This window comes from Pezoporus flaviventris, unplaced genomic scaffold, assembly GCF_033815535.1.
Source record: "Pezoporus flaviventris isolate CSIRO_AGI_PZ_B2104156 unplaced genomic scaffold, CSIRO_AGI_Pfla_v1 ptg000041l, whole genome shotgun sequence".
NCBI classification, from domain to species: Eukaryota; Metazoa; Chordata; class Aves; order Psittaciformes; family Psittacidae; genus Pezoporus; species Pezoporus flaviventris.
The window spans coordinates 12,959,199-12,977,270 of NW_026892589.1; the positions used below are offsets into that span (position 1 = coordinate 12,959,199).

Here is an 18,072-nt window from a genome sequence, read left to right on the forward strand (position 1 = left end):
TGGAGGATGATTGGCCCAAGCTGCGAACCGTAGCGCCAGCTAGAGTTCCCGCCAATTTGAAAGCCTGAAGCCGCTGAGGGGGCCGGCTGTGGTCTGTCACCGGCCGTGGGGCCGCGGTGAGGAGACGAAGGGGACGGCGGATGGCGAATGGCGGGTGACTGTGGTAGGGGCGTCCGCGGCGTGCTGCTGAGCGCTCTCCGGCATGGGATCGCTTCAGCCTCGGGCGCGGAGCCTGTCCTGCCAAGCTGCGTTCGGTCGGGCCCGCTGGGGACGCGACCTGGGAGCCACATTGCTGCTGCGACACTGCCGGTTCTAAACACGCAGGTTGCTTTTAGGAGGCGCAGTGAACCGCCCTGCCTCCTAGGCGCTATTCATGATAGGATAATAAATAACTTGTGTGTGGTCATGTAACTTTTTTAAAGTTTTCGCTTTACAGCGTATTCCTCGTATGTTTATCGTAGGTAAAAATGTGGAATGATATTGAACTTCTTACAAATGATGACACGGGGAGTGAGCGGCTCCCTGTAGGTTTAGGACATGAATGTGGAACTGCGTTGTATCAAGTGAATACGCTGCTTCAAATCACATCTTCAGAAAAGGTAGAATTCACGAAGCTATGTTTTTCTTAACAATTACCAGGGCTTCTTTGTCACATTTTCTAAGGTGTTTCAGTTACCGTATTTAATGACCTTTTTCTTCTTAGGTCTCCGTTAATCCGCAGTTGTGTGCATTCAACTCAAGGGATGGCACTATTATTGTTGTTGACGCATCAGTGGCGCTTCTTGACAGTACAGGGCAGTCTCTCCTGATGCATGTTCAGTTTGGTAAGTTCATTCATTTGGAATTCCGCTGGAAGCTAAAACTGACTTTCAGAATATGTATGTTGGGTTTGTATAGGAAAATATAGCAAGAATCTTCCATATCTATCTCGCTTGGAAAAGGAATTATAATATTATATAATTATATTATATATTGTATTATAATAGATACATAAGTAATAAGAAGTGATTGCTGTTTCTGTATACAATAACTATTTCTGTACAGTTTAATGAAAACACTCACTAGCTTTTCACTGAAATGGGAATAATGGCTATCAAACCCACTCCCCTATGCCCTCTCCTGTACTTTGTTTAATCAAAATAAATACTTATGAAGCCATCTCAGGCACTGTCTAATTCCTGTGTATCAAATATAAATGCCTATTAATAAAAAACAGATCTTAATTGACATTTGCCGTGGAACTTTTCAGATACTAATGTGGATGTTGTTGGCATGTGTCAAGAAGAACAATTTCTTGTGGTCGGTGAGAGAAGTGGCAATTTCCACCTTATCCATATACCCTCAAAACAAACCTTGCTAACCAAGGTACAGTAATTTTTCTATTCCAATTTTGCTAAAAACCTTTTGTTCTCTGAATTTCTTGAGCTATTTTTATTTCCTTCCAAATATAAAACTATAAACATTCTTGTGTTTCCAACATGCTTTCTAGTTTGATGAAACAAAGAGATTGAAGCGATTCTTTTGTTCCCATGAGTAACAAATAAGGAAAATGTATTTAGGAATGGCATGTGTAAACAAGATTAAATTTCTTCATAAAAGAAAAAAGTTTAAAGTTTAAACTGATGATCAGTATTTCCAATACATTTGTGTCAAATAAAGTACAGAATAGTTTAAGAGTCTCTTTGTTGATTCTATTTTAGATTTTGGTTGAAAAATCTTCAAGTGAAAGGACTTACTTAAATCTCTTTATTGAAAAAGATAATGCAAATGCAGGTAAGAATTTGATCCCCCCTCTTATCTCAATTTTTGTGATTTTGTTCTCCTGGGGAAAGAGACTACAAAATAAGTAGAATCATAGAATAGACTCATAGAATAGTTAGGGTTGGAAAGGACCTTAAGATCATCTAGTTCCAACCCCCCCTGCCATGAGCAGTGACACCTCACACTAAACCATCTCACCCGAGGCTCTGTCCAACCTGGCCTTGAACACCGCCAGGGATGGAGCATTCACAGCTTCCCTGGGCAACCTATTCCAGTGCCTCACCACCCTTACAGTAAAGAACTTCTTCCTTACATCCAATCTAAACTTCCCCTGTATACGTTTTAACCCATTACCCCTTGTCCTATCACTACAGTCCCTAGTGAAGAGTCCCTCTCCAAAGGGATTCTTTGTAGTAGTAATTTGTAGTAGTATCTGACTTTGTAGTCAGATACAGCTTTACTTTGCACTATACACATTAAATATGTTTTTCCTAAATGCTTTTCTGTGAAGATACTTAGCTTGTTAATTATTTTATGAATGTCATAGAAAACAAAAAACATTCAGAACTCAGTACCTCTTTTGAGACTGCTAAATGCTCAAAAAGGCAGCATTCCTTCTCTCTCCTGTCAGACTTCAGATTTTAGCAGTTCCTGTTCTATAAGCTTCCAGTCTTATTCTGTCACAATATAATGTATTTAAATGTAGTTTTGTCATGAAAACAGAATTTGCAGTCTAATGGAAGCATACAAACATCATAACTTCTAACAAAACTAAAATGTACAAACTTATTCTACTCTTTGTTGAAGGTGACAACAGTTTGGTTTAAAAATCATATATTGGTCAGGGTTTCTTTTGTCAGTTATTTCACTGTCTTATTTATAACCAAGTAGTCTCTTTACTTGCTCTTTAACATTTAAATTTGAAATATTTGAATTGGATTTTTTTTTAGGTGTTTATCACATGTTCATTCTCACAAGCAATGGATTCTTCTGCATTATGTGTCTCCCACTGGCTAAAACACAGGAAGGTAGGATGATCTACAAACCACTTGAGATTTCCATTTGAGCAGGAAGAACTGTATTAAAAAAAAGCTTTTTCATGCATTTTTTTCTAATGGGAATAAGATACAGACTTGGGATTTTCTATATGATGTCAGTTTGTTTGTAAGGGGAAACCAATATACTGTAATAAAATCATTTTTTTATTCCTCCAATAATTCCTTTGGCTTATGTTTTTCTGAGTCACTGCTTTATGGAGAGTCCTGAATGCTATGAAAGCAGGATTTTAATACATAATCAGTCTTGGCTGTGCTGAAGAATATCGGGAATCATTTAAATTTTTGATACTGTATAAGCAGAGTTAGTAGTTAATTTTCTGTAACTCAGTACTGCAATCAATAAAATAAACCCTGTCAAAGAACCCAGCTAAAGTGTTTTTCAGCAGAGTCAGGTTAGGATTAAACTATCCTAGATGAAGTTCAGGGGCTTTTTCTCAATCCTGAAAAAGTTCATTTAACTGATGTTTTCTTTGTTTTGTTTTTTTGATGTAGCACTTGACAAGATGGATATGATTACAGCAAAGAAAGTAAGAAAAACCTGGTAACTTGTAACATAGGTATTAAGTTCAGAGTTTAACAAAACTGCATTGTAAGTTTCACAAAATACTTAGCAGTTTATTATTACAACTCAATTGTGATTATAATGTTTTCTATACATGGAAAAGTAAGCAGTTCAAGGCTTTATCTACTTATTGTATAAACAACTTTTTTACTTCCCCTTTTGTTTATTTTCCCTTCATCTTCCACCCCACAAGTTACAAGGACAGATAAAGACAGCTTTCATTTCCACAGAAGAATATCACAGCCTTGGCTGTCAGAATTTTGTGATAAGCAACTCAGTGAACAAAATCCATCTGATAGTTGGGGTAAGTAATATGAACGTGTTTGTAGCAATTGTTATGTGATCAGTGATGGTGTTTTTTGACCTGCAACAAAATTTATCTCTAGCTGGTCGGTAATTAACTTTTTGCACAAGGACTTTTTATCTTTAATTTCCTTCACTGTAAATTTAAAGGTTACGAGTTGTGCAGTCTGTCCATAGTTATTTCTTGTAACTTGCTCTTTTATGATGGATGGGGGGAAAATATTTTCACCCTGGTTGCATGGCCTTAGTAACTGTGTTTGCGAGCCGTGCAAGATAGTCTGAAGGACTTTGTCCTTCAGCTCAGATGCAAAGCTAGAATTTGTGAGTCTTCTAATCAAACTCACATTCCATGAAGGCTTGCCAAAATAACAATTAACGTCTCAATTCAACAAAGCTCTTAAGCATGAGTTAAGTACAGAAACAAATTCATGACTGAAGCCTGTTGAATTCAATGTGATTTTTCTCAGTAGGTTTAGTGTACATTTCGGGTTTTATGCTCTGTGAGAATTGAAAGGGGATATTTTGAAATATGGCATGTTCTTTGAAGACCTAAAAATGTTTAGGGGTGCTAACAATTACTGTAGTAAAGGTCAGTCTTGAAAGGAGAAAGGAAAAAGAGTAAATTGAATATAAATAACTGAATATGTTCTACTGAACATCAGCATTCACCAGGAACAAAGTTTGAGTGGGTTTTCCAGCATTGCAAGTTAAAGGTCAATTAAACAGCTGTCAATGGCCAAGTTTATAATGTATAACCCCGTTTTACTTTGCCTTTATTAACAGGGTAGAGGTGATTATGTACTCTCCAAATGGGAGGTAGACACTGCCAATAACTTGGTGTCTGTTCGAAGTTTTGCTGATTCAAGTCTGATCAAAGGTAAAGAAGAGTTTGGTTTGTGTTTGGTTCTCAATAGGCAATTGTAGAATTCAGATTCAATTGCAGAAAATACTGAGACATTTTCAGTTATGTCACTGTTGTTAGTAAATATGCATATACCAAGTAGAACACTTCTTGTAAAGCGACAGCCAAACTGTGCCTCAAAATGGTTGAGTTTAATTTAGATACCTAAATCGCAGTTCTGTTTAAGCTAAACTTTTCACAGTCTTGGGAATTTCCATGAGGTTAAACATCTGTAGGTTTGCAATACTTGGTTGTACATTTTAATACTTTTTTGCTTCAAATACTTCAAGAAAAATACTAAATTTATGTGACTGGATGTTTTGTAGATGCAGCAAAATTTCAAGTTCTTGACAACCGGCTGTTTGTTTTGGATACAGAGGTACGTGTAATGACTGTGTTTAGTCTTTATTTCACTGTTTAGTCTTTATTTCAGTGTTCTTTAACCAGCTTCTAAAAATACTTTTTAAAATAATAGCTTTAAAATATGTTTATATAAAATCAAGATGCTTATATTTACAGAGACTTTTGATCTTGCTTTTTAAATTCTACTCCTATGAAGCAAGCTTAATGAATGGAATGACAAAGCTATGGAATGACAAAGCAGAAAAAAAAATGTATTCTGTGAAGAAAATAGTGAATCCATATCTGATTTTTTTTTTCCTTTTATCTAGAATATCCTGAGCATGTGGGATGTTTATTCTCTTACTCTAATTCGGGATTGGCCTTTAATACATATTGAAGAATTTCTTTTAAGTACAGAGTCAGATTCTTTGCCAGTTATATGGTAAGTAAAGTTTTATAGTACCAATTATGAAAATTGAAAAGTTAGACGAAACGTGCCACAAACACTTGATTTGCTGTGGTAGTGAATTTTTTAGAAATCTTTGAAAGCTTTCTAGTCAGCAGGACAGAATAATTGCACTGTAGATATCCTCAGCTTTTTATTGTAGAAAAGAAAACCTTGTTGCTTTCTGCTTTTTCTTGGTTTATCTGTTGTTGCTGCTAAGGAATCTTGCATGTAACCTGTAGCATTTAGGAAATGCTTGTCTAAAATAAGGTACATAGTATGGCTTACAAGTCTGATAAAAAGGCTAGTCTGTCTTTTGGATAGATAAATAGTAAGATCTTCATTCTACAGATGGAGAAGCCAAAATCTGGAGATGTGTGTAAAATGCAAAAGAAATTAATGGCAGTTAAGATTAGAAGAGAAGACTTGGCTCTTTCCATTGCTCTGTGCCAGTCTGTGAATCAGACCCATTTGAAAAGCTTAAAAATGTCAGAAGTTAAATGTATGTCCTCTAAATGCTAAAAGACTGTTATTTTTAGGTGTACTATAGGGTTTCAAAATGTACTAGCAGTTTCCATGGAGAACTAAATTTTCTAAACTCTAAAGTGAGAATCGCAGCCTTAACATAAGATTTATACAGTAAATTTTGCTTTCTTTTTTTCCTCTTTCTTGTTCCCTAGGCAAGGGCTTGCCAATGTTAAACTGATAGTCATGACAATACCAGATAACAAACAGGTATAATCACTTTGTCTGTGCTCTTTCCTTCAACTGTTATACAGTCACTCATTGAAATAATAGGCTTATATAGAGATGCAACATCTAAAACTGCATTAAACTTTCAAAATGTAGACATCATAAAAACCTATGAAAATAGCGTCTTCCATCTGACTCTATGAGAATAAAGAAATGATTCTGCAAACATCAGAGAGAAAACTTAAACTGACTTGTTTGTTTTCCCACCTTTTTTTTAATAGATGAGAAGTCTCATGGTTTTTGCATTGCCCACTATGCAACAGCTCTATTCTTTGGAAGTGTCTGTTGTTTCTTCACTTGTTCAAAGTGGGATTGGCACAGTAGGTTTCTATGTTTTTTTGTTGTTGCTCTTAAAAGAAATGTAATTGTCCTAGTATGTAGAATTATTACAGAGGGTACTGTGTTATTCTCTTAGATTAGAACCGATCTGTGGTCTAAACTACAGAAAAACTAAATAATGATACAAAGATTAAATTATGTCCCCAAAGGCTGGAGAAAAAGATACAATATGTAGTAAACTGAAGTGTCTATTGCAATGTTTAATACTACTGCCAGTTGTTCTTGTGGCTGTTACAGCTAAAAACTATGAAGTTTTAAATTCTCGTGTAGAGAAATGCTCTGGATTTATTTGGGATTTATTCTAAAAGATATGAAGATGGGTACAGTGCAACCTGATTATGGTTGGACAAAATGAGAGTGTAATTTTGAGAAGATGATTCACTCGAGTGGACAGTGTCCTGACGGTAATTCAACTGGGATAACAGAGTGGTTACAGTGTGTTCAGTTAAGGCCCTCAGAAATTTTAGATAGTGGAAACTATCCAGGAAATAACAACTATTTTAAAAACCCAATACATTTATGAGAGAAGAGCAGTACTTTGTTTCTAGATTAAGAAATGCTGCATTACAATTGAAGTTTCCTTATGACTGATTTCCCTTACCACCTAATGTTCTCTGTTATTGCACACTACAGGATACAATATACTTCTTGGAAGGAATTCATGTAAAACATCAGATGTAAGATGATGTTTTGTTTCTTACTAGATCATTATTATGTTAAAATGGCAGATTATTTCTACATACAGTTGGTTTGTAGTTGATAAACTCATAGCTCACTCTCATCCATAGACCCTCTGAAGGCCCAGTTTCTATTGTTGTGATGCGAAGTCTAACTGAAGCCTTGCCAGAAAATAGGTACTGATTTCTGTCAATCACTGGTTTACTATTTTATTATTTATCTGTGGTTTGGCACTTCTATTTACATAGTAAACTTCACCCCTAGGCTCAGTCGCTTACTTCATAAGCACAAATTCACTGAAGCAGAGACTTTTGCTCTTCAGTTTGGACTAGATGTTGAGGTAAGTTGTCTGTTCTTGATAAATACTTTTGGACATTAATTAGTATAACTGAATTTATGGGTAAGGTTGTTGCCCTGTAGTCCAACAGAAAGTATTAAAAATATTACAAATATAGGGGAATGTTACCTTACAAAGCAACTCGCTATACTTGAAACTAGTTCATAATTAGATGACTGCATGGTGAACTATGTTTTTATTTACAAAAACTAACAAACCCTGCAATGAGAAGTGGTGCAGAAGTAAATCCTCTGATCAAAATGAGCACTGCTGGATCAGGAGAAGGCACATTTGTCCCTGTAAGTAGCAAGAAATGGTGTTGCTAAAACACAGTCTGGCTTCATTAATTGATTTATTGAAATAATGAAATTTGAATGTTCCCTCTCCTTTTTTTGTTTTGTTTTAATAGTTAGCTGGTGAGATTAAAAAAAAAGACACAATTGTTACTAATTGATAATCCATTTCTGTAATGAAATCATTCAATGTACACAGACACACTGTATCTCAAAAACATGGTGAACGAATGTGGAGTTTTCAGTTGAAGACTGTCTGCTTAACACTCAACTGCATGAGACTGAAAACTGTTTTTGTTTTTACACAGCTTGTATATAAAGTGAAAGCAAACACTATTTTAGAGAAACTGGCTTCATCCTCTGTTGGGAGTTACGGTCACGAGGTCTGGCTGGATCTTGTGAATGAAGCCAAAGAAAACCTGCAAAAAATTCAGGTATGTTTTTTTATTTCTACCCTCTTTCTCTACTTAAATAATTCAAATGATAAAGAAGCTTAGAACTAATTTCAATTGTTTCCTTGTGCAAACAGGATAGCCAGTTTGTTGTGGATTACTGCATAAATGCTCCATGGCCACTGTATGAAACCACTCAAGAAATGCTGAACTATGCTAAAGTCAGAGTAAGGGGTTTTATTTGTTTGAATTGTTTATACTCATCTGTTCCTATTATGCTTCTGTACAACTTGAGAAGGGGGACATCTGCAAACCAGTGACATTCATTCACAAAGTAAATGCATTATAAATTGTTTGTTACCAAACATGAATAAGCAAGAAGGCTTGCTCCAGTCTTCTTGCTATTGCTTAAGGGCAAAAAACTTAGTTTTATTTTCAGATCAGAAAGCAGGTTTTTGTTTTGAGTAGTAGTCTTTTTGAGTACCTTTTAAATACTGATTTTAGGACTAAAACCTTAACATATGTCACCTTTTTTGTTTTCATTATTTTAGTCTTTCCTGCCTTAACATGTGTCTCTCATTCTGTTTGATATCTGTCTGATCCTGCATACATGTAGAAATCCAGTCAGTGTCTAACACTGTAAAATAAAGACTCCAGTTTACAGAGGTACTAAGTTTTGGCTCGTGTCTTTATTAAATTTGTAGTACTGTTTGGCATGTTCTGCATGTACTGAGTTGTCAGCCAAACCATTTCATGTCTTTGTTTCAGATCTTGAAGAAAGATGATAGAACCTTTGCTCCGTCATCGGATGGGGCTCCAGTATCCATAACTGAGGTGAGGACAAACTTCTTGACTCTACAGTATTGTATGATAAGCAATTACAATGCACAGTTTTAAAGCCTGTCCAAACACTGACCTTAAATCACTTGTTTGCATTCAGGTATTGAGAGCTCAGGCAAGGCTTACAACTTTCTATGGAGCTTTTGGACTAGAGAAATTCAGGTTTGTTTCTCTTTGTGCATTAAGATTTGAAGTCAATTTAATTGTAAGGTAATTGAAATTAAGGGGGGTGTTATTTTTTAGTTTGGTTCATTAAAATTTAAATCCTTCTCTCTCTACTGTGGAGAAGGGAGAATGCAGAGAGGTTGAGTCATCCTATATGTTGAAAACATGTATTATCTATTGCACATGGAGTATCATGTATAGGTTTTGGTTTTTTTGTTTAACACATATAGGAGGGGCTGTGATTTTATGCACATAGTCTAACATTGCTGTTGTCTCTTGCAGTACACAGTACTAGCTAGAAAAGGTTTGAGGTTCTCCTCCCCAGCTTCTTGAATATTGACATATAACCGTAACAGAGTTTCTTTCCCTCCTCTTACTTCTAGTGGCATTGCTTGGACAGAATTCTTGAATAGTGAAGACATTTTCAAGAATATCCTTTCTCAGCTAGAAGAAGGAAATTTATCTTGTGCACAGTACCTCTGGCTGAGGCACCAGGTGAGATGGCATAGACATCTCTTTGGTATTTATGGAGGATGTCTCAAACTTTCCAGCTTTATTTAAGAGAATCAGACCAATGCCATTACAAAACTGCTCCTCAATGAAGCAAAGGTTTATGTCAGAATCTCATCTGTTACCATAATGATTACCTGTTCACCTAGCTCCTTAGAAGGCTGAACCTCTTATTGATTTAGGAATAAACTGGTATTTCTGATGTCAGAATGCATATTTCTAGGTCTGAAGGATGACAGTTCTTTGATTTATTTTGTGGGGGTTGTAATCTTCCATTCACTTTATTGCAAGCACAGCTCTCAAGTTTTAAGTGGACATTTGCTGACTACCTTAAAATCCTTTAAGAATAATCGTATAGACTCCCTATTCTGAATGACACATTCATCACAGTGGCTATGGGCTATTATATTCTTTAGTGCAGGACTTTCAGGTCAGAACTATAGAACAAGTGCTAAAGTAACAGGACATGATCCTGCCAGAGTAACTTGCGAAAAAATTGCTTCAATTGCCTTGTCTAAGCAGACCAAGCTCTAGTTATTCTGAACAGGGCTATTTTATTTCTTTTAATTCCTGTCTACGATTACTGAGATTTTTCTCTTTGTATTTCTGAAATCTATCACATCTTCCTGTTAACGAAACAGCTTTACTAAATATCAGATAAAACAAATAACTTCCTATATCTGAAATTGTTCTGGTTTTAATATTTTAGGCAGATTTTGAAAGCAGCTTCAATGAAAAAATGCTGGAGAACTTGATTAATGCCATCCATTTCACTGTTCCATTGAAGGAACTATGTTTGTGGCTTAAAAATGTTGTGATCCCTTTTTTAAGAAGAGTAGTGCCAAAGGGACAGGTAAGGCCGAGATAATTTGCTAGTTTAACCTAAGACTCTTATTTTCGAATGTCAGAACTTTGTTCCTCTTTTTTAAAGAGATTCTTTTAGCTACAGTTTAGATTTTGAGTTATTTCTTTTAAAACAAATCCCAAATGACAAATTTTGCTTTGATAGATAGCACAGCTCTACTTATAACTGTGTTCTTTTCAGAAAATATTAGCAAAATGGCTGGAACAAGGCGCTCGAAACCTTGAATTAACTGATAAGGTAAGTTATTCTGCAGACACTTTGCATGTCTTGTATTTCTTTATGTATGATACAGTTTGCTAATATCAATTATTTTGGACAGGCAAATTGGCCAGAAAATGGACTCCAAATGGCAGAGGTTTTTTTTACAAGTAGAAATCAAGGTGAAATGGGACTGACAATTTCTGGCCACTGGACTGTTTTGGTAAGAAATGTAGCAAATGGAAGAAATTCCTACTAAGAGACTTCAGAATATATGCTCTGTGCTAGAGTCGGAGTGGATGATACTTAGATCACTGTTGGGTTTGGTGAAAATTGATTTAATTCTATGGCAGGAAAGAATTTCTTTCCAATCTTCTTCAGTTTAAAGATTAAAAAACTTAAATTAGAAACATGTCTCCTCTCCATTAAAGTTTTTAGTAAATTAATTGCAATACCGTGTGTTACAGCCTGGAGAAAAAGGTATTAAAATCAACCAGCTGTGAGTTTGTGAATACTGAATCTGTGCAACAATAATCAAATTATCTATGTTATGTATTCTATGTGTACTGGCATTTCTAAGAGTAGTAGTAAGAAAGTGGAGAAAGGAAAAACTCAAAGTTAACCAGCTGTGCATTTTAACCACTGGAAACATTGATATTCTATGTTAATAGTAATGTAATGATCTTTAAGATTGTAGCAATTCTAACCTGTCACTTCTAAACACCGTTTCAGAGATGTGTTGACTGTGAAGAGGTGCATAGGTTAAAAAAGCTGGTAAATGATTTACAAGAACTAATAAATCTATACAGAAAATACAACTGCAGGCTGGCACTCTCTGATTTTGAAAAGGTAATTCTGCAGACACTTCCTAATGTGCTCGAGTAGTGGATGGTTTTGGGAAGGAGAAAAATCTTGTAGCATGCAATTTAAAGTTGGAGTATTTAAAGCTTCTGATGGATTGCTTGGATAAACTTGTGGTCATAAACCACTAATTGATATGGTTGTTAGAAATTTTGTTTCAACTGTGGGTATAAATATATAATGTGATAAGATACTATGAGAAAGTATGACAAACTCCATGACTTGCTCTAAATTACAGATCATGTATCATGGAGCAAGCATTAGCAAAAGAGAAATCAGAGCTGCAACTGAACAATGAGGGGCTTTAAGAAAGCTTTTATTTGAGCTAAAGAGGGATGCTAGTTCTTTAAATCATTAAACTGATTTCAGTAGATGCTGGATGTTGAATTATTTCTTAGAGATGTTAGTGCATGATCCTTTATGTATGTGATGTTCTAACATGGCACTGTTCCACTTGCTGCCCAGGAAAATGCAACCACTATTGTGTTTCGTATGTTTGATAAAATTTTGGCACCAGAGCTTGTTCCATCCATTTTGGAGAAGTTTATAAAACCCTACCTGTGTGAACATAATCTACAAAAGGATGAACTACTTCTCCAGTATATAAAGGTATCCATATTCCCTTCCTTTTGAGGAAAGTTGTTTAAGCAGGAGTAAGCTGAAAACAAATCTGATGGCCATTTTTGTTTACACTTGAATTTCAGGACCAGCCTACTCCTTTCAATGAACTTATTGATAGTTACTATTTTTGTATTTTAAGAGAATCTTACCTCTTCTGAACTCAAATATATTAATAATCTTTACCAAAATATACAGGATTTGCTAGAACGGTGTCGTACACGATCTACTTCAGTATTTGAAACTGCATGGGAGGCAAAGGCAATAGCTGTCATTGGCTGTATCTCTGACACAGATGTAAGTATATTTTATGAAAGAGTGATCACTGGCTCTGATACATCAGTTCAGACTGAAACAGATCATTTTTACCTATGCACACTAGTGCATTTTTGCATGAGGAGGAGCAAATAGTGTTTTTATTCTATTTTAGTAGTCTCCCATATGAAGTTCTTTTAGAATTTAATTGTAGTCAGCACATGGAAAACTCACCAACTTTCAAATATATGAAAGCTCTACAGTGTTGTTAACTACTATGAAGATTTTCTAATCTAACTTGACACATCATATTATGATAAGTAAAGCCCTTTCTGCAAAGTGGAAATGAGCAAGGAAATAAACTGCTTGCCTAAACGAATCGATCACATGGGAATAGTAATTCAATAGAATACCTTGTTAACCTATTTTGAAACATAAGCTTTTTATGTTCCTTCTATAGCTGAAATTTGATGCAGTTCTACAGATAATGCATGGTGCTGTGGTACCATGGAGTGCAGCAGTGGAGCAGCTGGTGAAACAGCATTTGGAAATGAATCATGTCAAGTAAGGCAGCACCCGCAGTCTACACCTTGGATTTGTGTGTACTCTCAATTAGAATTCTGGTTTTTGGAGGGAGGATGGAGGGGAAATACTGTGTATTAGATGTAGTATGATAATTAAATCACACAGCTGTAGGTAGTTAATTAGTAATAGTCTGATTTGTCCATAGAGTAAAGTTACTGCAGGAAAGTTACCGCTTGATGGAAATGAAGAAGCTTTTGCGAGCCTATGGGATAAGAGATACTAATCTTTTAAAGGACAAGCAGATGATAATGGTAAGTCATCAGAATTACTCTTACCTCTATTAAACAGAATTCTCTACACTTATCTGCATGTATTTTAATGCGGTATTAGAAGCCGGGCTTTTAAGTCTTAGCAGCTGATAGCTTCCACTTGTTATCAATATTTATTTTTCTTGTCCTGTTGGGACACATTTTTTCCTGAAAGCCCATTATTTTTTTAAAAATTAGCAGATTAGTTTAGCCCAACCTGATTAGTACAGCACTGATAATAAAAAACCATCAGTATTTCTTCAAAAGTTTATTTCCATCCTGTGGAGCTGGTTGAGCCCCCTGAATGGTGAGAGTTCCCAGGATAATTCTCTTCCCCAAGCCTTATCTTCTCCAAGTTATGATCTAGTCAAGTTTTCTCTAGATAAAAGTTTTAAGCTTCTAGGTAACTTGCTTGGTACAAGCTATACAATGACAATGCAGAAGTAGTATGTGTAAATTAATTCCTTTGTTATCCTGTACATCAACAAACTAGTGTCCATATTTGTTCTCTTCTTGCAGAGACTAGCAAAATACATTCTTAAACAAGATACCCCTACTTGTTTGGAGGATGCTTTGAAAATTGTAGCAGCATATATGTTGCCCACTGTGGAAGTCTACATTCTGAGGATGATAGACCTGATTGACAGAGAAAGGGTACTAAAATACTTCATGTCAGTTCATCTCAATTTAAAAACTCTGAAGCCTGTTGTCAAAACAGGGACAACCTGTACTACTTTTTGGCATCTTACAGCTTTAAAATTTTTCTCTTTTTATTGCAATTCTGTTAATTGTACCACACAGGCCTACACTTAACATTGAAAATAAGACCTTTGTCAGAGTTTTAAACATCATGAGCCATCCTTCTTTTGTGGCAAAAGATGAAAATTATGGCCCACAGTATACAAGTTTGGAATTGAAGCGTCTACATGTTTTCACATACTGGTTTCACCAGAGTTGTTTTAAGGCAAATTGCTTTCTTTTCAACAAAAAAAAAAAAGGAAATATTCTTTCTTCTGAGAAATGCTCTCTTCTAGGGCAACAGCACCCCACAGGAGTACAGACCTGCCCCTTTAATATTGAGAGCACCTAAATGTTCATCTTGTGACAGTGTTGAATTACATTGATATCCTAACTAGGAACATTTAACTTAGCTTGTTACATTATACTAGGTGTGATTACCTTTATACACTGTGGTGGTCCCCAGTTATGTTATTAGAATCATTTTGACCCGAAGAGGAGGCTTTTTGATTAAAAGAACCAGATTAAGTCCCCTGCAAAATAGTGTTTTCATGTTAACATTTGTCTGCCTTATTTGCACCTGGTATTATTGATAATCATAACCATTGTCTCAAAGCGAGGACATACACATAACTTAGCTTTTCCAAAAGCAAATACCTTTCTTTTGATTATTTCTGGCTTGCTTCTTGTTTGTTCTGTTTTCTTCTTTCTCTCCTCAGGAAGAGGAATCTCTGACTTTGTTAAAATCTCTGACTCTTGCTGAAGCTGAGGAGGTTGCGGAGAGATTGACTCTATGGGGAACACTGGTATTGCAGAATAAAGCAGATGATGCTGAAGAGGTACTGAGTCATTTCACATCCTGAAGTGTGTGCACAAGTTATTCTAAATAATTTTCTTAACTAGATGCTTAAAAAAGGTATGGGATGAAAATATAAAACCTCTGTTTTCCAGCAAAAAGGAATGACGAACTGATCCTACTTTGAACAAAAGGTTGGACTAGGTCACCTTGAAGCCTCTTGAGTTTATTCAGATTTTATATACTATATAATTTTTTGTGTTATTTTTAAAGGCATCTCCACACAGTGGCATGGCCACCTGAATTCAATCCATAATTCACAAACCCTGATGAATTATTATACCTCTAGCCCCACATATTTTTGCTAACAGTTGTTTTAGGGAGTTATTCTGGGCGAGGGAAGCAAGAACAAAGGGTGGATACTTTCAATACTCCAGTGACACCTAACAGACTGTGGAGAACATACATATTACAGCCATAAAATATTTGTTATTTCTATAAAGGATGCCTATATACAGTAATTTTCTGTTCCCTTGCTTTTCAACTGCCTGTAACTTAGACTTGATAATTGTTGCTTAAGATGTTTGTAGAGCATTGCATAGTATTTTAACAGAGTGGAAGCCTCAGGGTGACTGTTATTGGCAACATTTTAACCAAACAAAACATGAACCTCTTCCCTTCCCACAGCACAAAACACAGATGTTTATGACCAAGACACTTGTGGAAGTCCTTAAATTCCTGTTCAGCATTCAAAAAGGTAAGCTACAACTTAAAAGTCTTACATTTTGTTTGTAAATGGAGTCAGGAAGTAATTGTTTTTCTCCTCCTACAGACAATCCTCTGAAGAAAGACGAATGTGAAGCAAACCTAAGAATGTTTGAAACACTTGCTATCCTACAGGTCAGTATCTTTAGTTTCAAACTGCTTTTAATTTACTGTAGTTATTCCAGTTGTTCTTATAACATGGATGATACTAAAAATTTATTGTATTTACAACTTATATGCCAAGGTTGTTTTTATTGTTGAGCTCAAAGAGATTCTGAGGCTAATATATACCAATTTCAGTAGTGCCTGGGAAAGTTCCCAATTACTACAACTCAGTTGTCCATTTAAACCAAATAAATTAGATACTCTCCCAAATTCTTACTTGCTGAGAGTTCAAAGAGCCCATGACAGAGTAGTGGAATATTTACTGAGGTTTTATTACAGTTTGTAAACTTAAATTGTTTAATACAGCATTTGAGCATGCAGTAGCCTTTAGGTTTTGTTATTTTGCTTACCTACTGCCTAGCACAATTCTCTCATTCATTACATGAATCAGTAATTGTCGGAAATTGGTAAAGTCAACTTTGTACTGAATGTATTCCTCTACAAATGAAACAGGAAATAAAACCATTTTTACAGGAAAAAAAGCCAACATTTTTAAAGGAAGTCATGTGAATACAAATATCTACTCTTTTGTTGCAGGAAGATTTTGATATCTTTATTTCAGTTGAAGAATTTAGGAATCCTTCACTGATGTCAGAGCTTCTTGAGAATCACTTCCATGCTTATGAGACTGCCAGATCTCTGTCTAAGTCTCAAAAAGCACAAACAGTGACTTGTAGTTCAGAAGATAGTAAAAGCAAGAACCGCTCTACTGAATCAAGGCTGTATAAACTGGCTCTGCTCCTCCAGAGGTCAGAGCAAGAACTGGGAGAAAAACTGGCTTGGAGAGCACTGGATGCTGGAAAAGTTGAAGAGGCTGTAAAAATATGCAGGTAAAACTGCAGAGGTTTTTAATATTACACCTTCTTGTGTGCTTTTCTGTGCTATTACTGATATCTTGCAGAAGTAAGTAGATGGAGAGCAGAGGAAAGGGGAGTTTTGTTTGGTTTAGTTTAGGTTTTTTAAAATGAGCGTTTAAGCAAGAGGCTGAGCATAGAGTAGAGTTTTTTGTCTGTCAAAATTGCCTTTCTTTTTGCCATAACATACTTATTAAGTAAAAAGATTCCCTACACTTTTATAGTGAGAGTTAAGTTAGACACAATATTAAATAAGCATTATGAGAACTTGTCAGCTTACAGAGATAGAAGAAAACTATTGTACACTGACTGTACGTACCAGGTCACGGTTTCTAGCTGGTTTCTGCCTCATGCTTCGATTGTCAGATAACTTACTTCCACTTCCCCCAAAAGAGATCAGATGAAAATGTTCAATATATTTTTTAACATGTTCTATGTGCTTTAGCAATATCTCTTCAAGTTAAGCTCAGTTGTATTTTTTCACTTCAGTCATAGAAGTTTTAGTTGCAGTGAGCCATATAGGTAAAATAGGTAAAAGAGAATTAAATTGTAAGAACAGAATGTGGCCTTAAGTAAAAGCCCCAAGGACTATTTTCTCTAACTTCTATTTTTCTAATAGGGAGTTCTATGAAAGTCACTCTAATGAAGAAACAGGGAAGCTGCTGTTTTCAGCCTGTCAAAGGCTTTGTCATATGTTAGGAGCTGATGTCCCAATGATCACTCCAGATGACATGAATCTTCCAGCAGTGATCTATGAGATAGCTTGCCAAGCAGCTACAATATGTAGTCCAGGTAATTACCATTTATTTGTGTTCATGATGAAAATGCAACTTTCCAAGCAATATTTAATAAACCTGAACCCAAAGTGAATTTCTATATATGCCCCTTTAAAAGCAGGTGCCGCAAAAAACATGTTTCATTTTTATAGGACATATGAACCTTCTATTCACAGCGTGTTAATGATCTTAAATCTTTGTACAGATTTACTGTTAGATTCTCTGGAACTATGTAAATATACTTTGGCTGCCAAGGAAATTTACAGACAGTGCCAAATAGAAAACTATGGATTTACAGCAAAGGTATTTTCTCCTAACTTAAGTATATTTTTTTAACATACATAATGTCTTGAGTGTCTGAATAGTGTTCACTCTGCATACATTTTTTCTCCCATTTCTCCAGCAGTATTTAATGGGCTTATTTAAAAAGCAAACAACCACCATGAAAACACCCAACCCACAGCTCCATAAATAAAAATTTACTTGAATATGTGTGTACTTCAGCATAAAGAGTGAATTGATTTGAGTACTAGAAGCAGTACAGCTGTGGCACAAGTAGCATTTTTCACTTATATTTCAGTATAATAAATCCCACTAATGTGACTGACAATACCAGTGATTTTATTCATTAGCTGCTGCCAGGACTGCTGGAGAGCTGGCTGGTCCTGC

General features: G+C 35.7%; 1 protein-coding gene and 2 long non-coding RNA genes across 3 annotated transcripts in view; 1 reads left to right on the plus strand and 2 right to left on the minus strand.

Annotated features, from left to right (window-relative positions):
* Positions 1–461: 461 nt before the first annotated feature.
* Positions 462–18,072, plus strand: part of KNTC1 (kinetochore associated 1) — a 35,997-nt gene continuing 18,386 nt past the window's right edge. Inside the window, exons 1-35 of the mRNA XM_061466353.1 lie at positions 462–599; positions 704–824; positions 1,250–1,365; positions 1,701–1,773; positions 2,712–2,789; positions 3,312–3,346; positions 3,575–3,685; positions 4,468–4,561; positions 4,912–4,964; positions 5,257–5,369; positions 6,053–6,107; positions 6,347–6,445; positions 7,098–7,141; positions 7,253–7,318; positions 7,407–7,482; positions 8,081–8,206; positions 8,302–8,391; positions 8,933–8,998; positions 9,105–9,166; positions 9,553–9,664; positions 10,389–10,532; positions 10,725–10,781; positions 10,864–10,965; positions 11,475–11,591; positions 12,069–12,212; positions 12,420–12,518; positions 12,937–13,040; positions 13,207–13,312; positions 13,829–13,963; positions 14,767–14,886; positions 15,531–15,600; positions 15,676–15,743; positions 16,311–16,603; positions 17,247–17,419; positions 17,609–17,706. Of these exons, the coding sequence (XP_061322337.1) occupies positions 468–599; positions 704–824; positions 1,250–1,365; positions 1,701–1,773; positions 2,712–2,789; positions 3,312–3,346; positions 3,575–3,685; positions 4,468–4,561; positions 4,912–4,964; positions 5,257–5,369; positions 6,053–6,107; positions 6,347–6,445; positions 7,098–7,141; positions 7,253–7,318; positions 7,407–7,482; positions 8,081–8,206; positions 8,302–8,391; positions 8,933–8,998; positions 9,105–9,166; positions 9,553–9,664; positions 10,389–10,532; positions 10,725–10,781; positions 10,864–10,965; positions 11,475–11,591; positions 12,069–12,212; positions 12,420–12,518; positions 12,937–13,040; positions 13,207–13,312; positions 13,829–13,963; positions 14,767–14,886; positions 15,531–15,600; positions 15,676–15,743; positions 16,311–16,603; positions 17,247–17,419; positions 17,609–17,706 (3,552 nt within the window). The 5' untranslated portion in view covers positions 462–467. The remainder of the gene's footprint in view (positions 600–703; positions 825–1,249; positions 1,366–1,700; positions 1,774–2,711; positions 2,790–3,311; positions 3,347–3,574; positions 3,686–4,467; positions 4,562–4,911; positions 4,965–5,256; positions 5,370–6,052; positions 6,108–6,346; positions 6,446–7,097; positions 7,142–7,252; positions 7,319–7,406; positions 7,483–8,080; positions 8,207–8,301; positions 8,392–8,932; positions 8,999–9,104; positions 9,167–9,552; positions 9,665–10,388; positions 10,533–10,724; positions 10,782–10,863; positions 10,966–11,474; positions 11,592–12,068; positions 12,213–12,419; positions 12,519–12,936; positions 13,041–13,206; positions 13,313–13,828; positions 13,964–14,766; positions 14,887–15,530; positions 15,601–15,675; positions 15,744–16,310; positions 16,604–17,246; positions 17,420–17,608; positions 17,707–18,072) is intronic.
* LOC133275980 (uncharacterized) overlaps positions 1,724–18,072 on the minus strand; it is a 32,337-nt gene continuing 15,988 nt past the window's right edge. The window contains exons 2-3 of the long non-coding RNA XR_009745748.1: positions 7,698–7,776; positions 1,724–1,822 (exon numbers count right to left, since the gene is read on the minus strand). This is a non-coding gene — a long non-coding RNA (uncharacterized LOC133275980). The remainder of the gene's footprint in view (positions 1,823–7,697; positions 7,777–18,072) is intronic.
* On the minus strand, positions 13,759–14,558 carry LOC133275983 (uncharacterized). The gene is made up of 2 exons (XR_009745750.1): positions 14,489–14,558; positions 13,759–13,945 (listed from the first exon to the last, which is right to left on the minus strand). It is a non-coding gene; the product is annotated as an uncharacterized LOC133275983 (long non-coding RNA).